Raw genomic sequence first — 5,510 nt, forward strand, 5'->3', positions numbered from 1 at the left:
ATGTGAAAACATTTGATGGGCATTTTGCCAAAATATATCGAACTTTCCCTGGCTTTTTTTTTTTTTTTTGGCACAAAAACATAGGAAGAATTCCATACCAGTGCTGGGGCAGGGAACCAGCCAAAAATATCGACTCCGTTTCTTTGCTTTGAAGAAGACTCAGGTTTTACTGAATAAGAATGTTTAGGAGCAAATCAAATCTTAATGCAGCAATCTTTATTATAAGCCTCTCCTCTTCCTCAGTCCCACAGAGCCTTCTGCTGAAGAAAATCTCCAAGTTCCGCCAAGGACAAGCAGGGTCAAGAGCAGGGCCCAGGTGTCCTTGGGCTTAAAATTCAACAGTTAGGTTAGCTGCTGTTCTCTGAGTAAAGTGATGTATCTTTGCACCCATTTTTCCTTTGGCTGTGCACAGACTTTATGGCCTTTTTTGGTAGTGAATCTGGAAAAGAGAAGCTGACAGTCAATACTGAGAACTTTTGTCTCCTGTAGAGATGGAAATTGGGCGGGGGCAGCCCCTTGACTCACTTTCTCTTGCCTCGCTGCACCTGTTACAGTTTCTGCTTCTGCTTCTGGTCCTTGCTTTCCCCTCTGCCCTGTTTTCCACTGGAGCCCATGCTCCCAGGCCCACCTCCCCCAGGAAATCATTTCCAACAGCTTTAGTCCAAAGCATGTAACCTGTACCATGCCTCTTAATTCTTTTGTTTTAACATAGACACTTTATTGAGATATCATTCACATGCCATGCCCACCATCCATTTTAGAACATCAGCTTGACCCCCCAAAAGTCTTTATTATTTTTAATTCATGGAATCATAGCACATCAGGTCTTCAAGTAATAACATGAGATCAAAGCCTGTTGTGCTGCTCAATTCTTACCCACATTATCATGGGTTATTGGCCCTGGCTGTATATATAGGATTCCTGCATTCCTTACGACACTGTGCACTCATGAAGAGTGGGGGTCATTGCTTGATACCCCTGAGTGTCCTCTAGCCTCAGCTGTGCTGAGAGCCTAGGTCGGGGATGCTCCAGCCTGGAGTGGTATTTACAGGGCTCTCAGGCTGGCCCCATGCTGGAGAGAAGAGCCAAAACGATGGGAAAATGGGGGAGAGGCAGGGCTTTGTGAACCTTTGAAATTTCTTTGACATCACTCCCATTAAAAGATGGGGATTTGTGTCCCCTCCCTTCGAATTAAGGCCAGCCTTAGGGACTGGTCGACCAGTAGATCGAGGCAGAGGTGATGCTGTGTGACCTCATAGGCTAAATCATAGAAGGTTATGGAACTTCTGCCTGGTTCACAGGGGCACTTAGGCTGGAGCTTTGAACCAGCTTGTAAGGAGGCCCCCCACTCCAGGTAACCACACCACACTGAAGCCCAAACTGGCCCAACAGAGACACCACACAGAAAGGCCCCGAAGGGAGATGCCACCAGCTTCAACAACTCCAGCTCCATCTGACTCTACCCCCAGGACAGATGCCAAGCCAGAACCATCCGGCCAAACCCCGTTGCAAGTCCTGTCCCACAGAGATCAGAAAGGGATCATTGTTGTATTAAGCCACTAAGTTTTGGGGCAGTCCATCATATAGTGATTGATAACCGATGTTGGCCTCTCGCCTTTCCTTTACAAATGAGGAAACTTGACTTGCCCAAGGTCACATAGCTTGCAAGTGACGGAGCCACTGCTTTGAGCCCAGCTCAGGGCTCTTTGCCAGATGTTACATGTTGACATCTTAAAAGCCCCAGAAAGCTTTAAATCAAGACACAAAGGAGAAGATTCTGAGCCCCGGAGTGTGCACGCCCCCCCCCCCCCCCCCCCGCCACAATTAGGCACTTGAGCGTCGCTTTCCTATTCCTAACTGTCTCAAAACAATGGCATTCAGGTCTGCCACTGGAGCCCATTCTCCCCGCTTCTGCACCATTCTCTGATGTTCAGGAACCCCATGCCCTTGGGAGCAGCAACCAGCCCTTCCCTGTGTATTTGCATTTAAAGATAGCTTCCATTTGCCAAACAAGTACTGTGTGCAGGCACAGTGCCAAAGACTTTGCATGTGATATCTCATTTAGTCCTGCCAGGGGCCCTGTGTTCTCTCTCCCACTACTGAAGAGCTCGGCACGACTTGGCTCCTGTCTACCTGTCTGTTTGTCAGCGACATGTTCTTCCCACACACCTGCTGCTCTCTGCCTGGCACATCCTTGCTCCACTTTGGAACAAGGCCACTCCCACTTATCCTTGGGGGTCTCAGTGTACATGTCACTCCTCTGGGAGACCTTCCTCGCACCAACTTAGGTCCTCGTGTGACTATGATGAAGGGAAGCAGAATATGCCCCCCAAAAATATGCCACTTTGGCAGAAGGATTATTTTGAGCTAAAGACACTTAAAAAAAAAAAAAAAAACAGCAGGTGCAAGAAGGGTGTTCTGACCTCCTCTTTTCCCCCTGAAAGCAGGAGACAGAATTCCCATTTGAAAGATATCCTTCCTGTACCAGGAGAAAAGAAATATTCCTATCGCCAGAGATAGGAAGTCAAGGCCAAGAGAAATCTTTACAAAGAGACCTTGTTAAGGTAAGTCTTACTATCCCATATAGCCTATCCTATAGATTTTAGTCACATTTCCACAATCAACTCTTTCTGTTCAAGCTAGCATAAAAGTATTTGGGTTTTGCCACTTCTTTGGGTCTTCATTTTCCTATGGGGGCTCCCGTGTACATGTAAAAATTTGTGTTGTTTCTTTCTTTTTTTTTTGCTGTTAATCTGTCTTACATCAATTTCCTTCTCAGGCTTAGCCAGAGCCCCTAAGAGGGCAGAGATAAAATTCTGCCTCCCCTACAACAAATTCCCTCCTGCTCTCTCTCTTCATTGCATTATCTATTTTATGCAAACACCTTTAACAGCCTTTTCTTATGCTAAGATGTAAGGTCTATAAGGACTGCCTGTTCTCCCTTTTATACCCAGCACTTAGCACATTGCTTGGCACATGGTATGAAAGTTAGGAAACCAAGGCTCCAGGGTCCCACTCAGTGGCAGAGGCAGGGTGACAACCCAAGTTACCAGAGTCCCATCCTGAACCTCGTCTTGGCACTGTGGCCCAGCGCCCAGGCACTTACATGGCTGGTGGTGACCCTGAAAGTCCAAACAAGAAATACTCACATCACAGCCTGCTGGGAGCAGCTGTTCCTGGTGAATTTATAGGAATGCACCCACTTCCAGGGAAGGATCTTGTGGCTATATTGGAAGCAGCAGAACTTGGCCACATCACTGCCACCTAAAAAAAACAGGGAGAGGAAGGAGCTGGGAGGTGACCCTTTGCTTCTACTCCCAGCCTGCACCAGGAAAGGGAGTGGGACAGCTCCATACGTCTGGCAACTCCACGATGGACACTCAGGATGAAGATCAGGAGAACAAGAAAGCCAACAGGAAAGCTCTTCATGGCGCTGCAAGCTGGGCCCTTCACAGCTTTCTCCCAAATTCCTCCTGACTCCACCCGACCCCCTTTTTATAGGGCTAAGTTGGCTCTGAAGAGAATTCTGGAGAAATTTGTGGCTGAGAACAAGAGCAGCTCTTGTAACCCTAGAGTGGAAGAGCAACCTGATACCCTTGGAAGAAGATTGGAAAGAAAATAAATGTCATCTGAGGGAAGGGGAGGGGCCAGCACACCATTGGTAGTTTCTGTCCGGGTGTTTTTCATCCTCTGCTTTGTTTAAGAAGCCAAAGCAGAGGAAATGAAATAGTGGTTCTCCAGAACTGACTTAAAATGCCTTAGAACACAACTGATGTCCTGGATTGATTTCTGGCTCTTGACCAAAGCTTTCTTTGCTTTTTATTTTTTTATTTTTATTTTTTTAGATGTTATTTATTTGACAGAGAGAGACACAGCAAGAAAGGGAACACAAGCAGGGGGAGTGGGAGTGGGAGAAGCAGGCTTCCCGTGGAGCAGGGAGCCCAATGCGGGGCTCGACCCCAGGACCCTGGGATCATGACCTGAGCCGAAGGCAGACGCCCAACGACTGAGCCACCCAGGCGCTCCAGCTTTCTTTGCTTTTTAAACATTGCTTCTCTCTCTCTCTCTCTCTTTTTTAAAGATTTTACTTATTTATTTGAGAGAGGGAGAGCATGAGACGGGGAGGGTCAGAGGGGAGAGGTCAGAGGGCGGAGGGGTTAGAGGGAGAAGCAGACTCCCTGCTGAGTAGGGGCTCAGTCCTGGGGCTCAATCCTGGTAGGGCTCAATCCTGGGACTCCGGGATCATGACCTGAGCCAAAATCAGACCCTCAACCGACTGAGACACCCAGGTGCCCCAACATTGCTTATCTCTTGGTGAGGCATGGACAGTCTCAGGACATGAGCATACAGCAGCCTGATCATAACAATGAATGTTCAAGAACAATGATCTGGCATGTGCCCGTCCTATCTTCTCAGTGCCACGCATCACTCGGCCCTTGGTGCTAGAGCTGCTTGGGGGCACTTAGAGCTTATCTCATCTGGTTTAGAGGGTCCCAAACCTGACAGAACATCACAATTGCCTGGAGCCTGGAAAAAACAAAAAACAAAAAACGGTGATATTCTCTGTACCTCCTAGGTCAGGCTCTTTGGGAGAGACAGCGAGGAATCTACATTTTAGGCAGATCTGACTAAAATGGAGAAAGCGTATTCTAGAGTGGGCCAGTGAATTTCACCGAGTCTTAGGGAAGGGTAGAGCAGGACTTTCAGATCTGTATCCACCCCCTGAGAATGCCCCCCTCGGGCTTTAAAAATTTGAGTTTAAGACAAAAAAAAAAAATCCACTAGCCATCTAGAACCATAGGATTTTTCAGAGCTAACTGGGACCCTTTAAAACAGCACCGCGCCCCCCAACACCTCAGTCATCCAGACTATTCTGACTATGGTTCTGAACTCACCTCACTGTTGACCTTGTCTCAACTCAAGATGGCTCTGACTTTGACAAAATTCTTTTAGGTTCTTTTTAAAATTTGGCTGAAATCTATATTTCCATTGCTTCTACTCTGTTCAAAAATGCCTAATTTTGGAAATTGAGCAAATTGAGGTTTGGGCAGATTTGAAGACCATTGTTTTAGGTTGGGTTCCCCTAAAACAGGTGCTGAGACAAGGACCCCAGCGTAAGCAATTTGTGAAGGTGGTAATTCCAGAAGACACCAGTCGGGGAGAGCGGACAGGAGGTGGGGAAGGGAGGGCACCAACGTGGGGGTGGGTGATCAAGCAGGTTACCGCCATGGGCAGCTGAAGCTTGGTAGCTCTGAGGGGCTCGGGGACCTGTGCAGAACAAACCTGAGTTGGCCCTACTGTGGGGTGAGGAAGTGGGGATATTAACCCTCCACCTCTCTTCATTTCATTGGTTGAGGGCTGCATCCCACATCTCTGTCTTGTCCTAGGAGCAGGCCGAGAATGCTCTGTGATCAGGGTAACAGCCCTCAGCAGGGCAGGTGTCCTCAATTAGCAGCCTTTGATTCATAGAAGTGAGTGATAAGGGGATCTGAGTGGGGCCCCCACAGCAC

The 5,510-nt window shown here is 47.9% G+C and overlaps 1 protein-coding gene across 1 annotated transcript; it reads right to left on the minus strand.

The window, feature by feature from the left end:
• Positions 1-342: 342 nt before the first annotated feature.
• Positions 343-3,429, minus strand: CCL26 (C-C motif chemokine ligand 26). Its single transcript, XM_021700599.1, has 3 exons — positions 3,357-3,429; positions 3,150-3,264; positions 343-439 (listed from the first exon to the last, which is right to left on the minus strand). The coding sequence occupies exons 1-3, from the start codon at positions 3,427-3,429 to the stop codon at positions 343-345; spliced, it is 285 nt and encodes a 94-aa protein (XP_021556274.1).
• Positions 3,430-5,510: the final 2,081 nt, after the last annotated feature.

This window comes from Neomonachus schauinslandi, chromosome 5 (assembly GCF_002201575.2).
Source record: "Neomonachus schauinslandi chromosome 5, ASM220157v2, whole genome shotgun sequence".
Lineage (NCBI taxonomy): Eukaryota > Metazoa > Chordata > Mammalia > Carnivora > Phocidae > Neomonachus > Neomonachus schauinslandi.

What these genes read in the sequence shown, in the direction of transcription:
- CCL26 (XM_021700599.1), bottom strand. Translation starts at nt 3,429, where the DNA reads ATGAAGAGCTTTCCTGTTGGCTTTCTTGTTCTCCTGATCTTCATCCTG. An exon ending in CCATCGTGGAGTTGCCAGAC is followed by an intron (nt 3,265 to 3,356) that starts GTATGGAGCTGT and finishes TGTTTTTTTTAG; the next exon opens with GTGGCAGTGATGTGGCCAAG. An exon ending in TGCTCCCAGCAGGCTGTGAT is followed by an intron (nt 440 to 3,149) that starts GTGAGTATTTCT and finishes TCTCTTTTCCAG; the next exon opens with ATTCACTACCAAAAAAGGCC.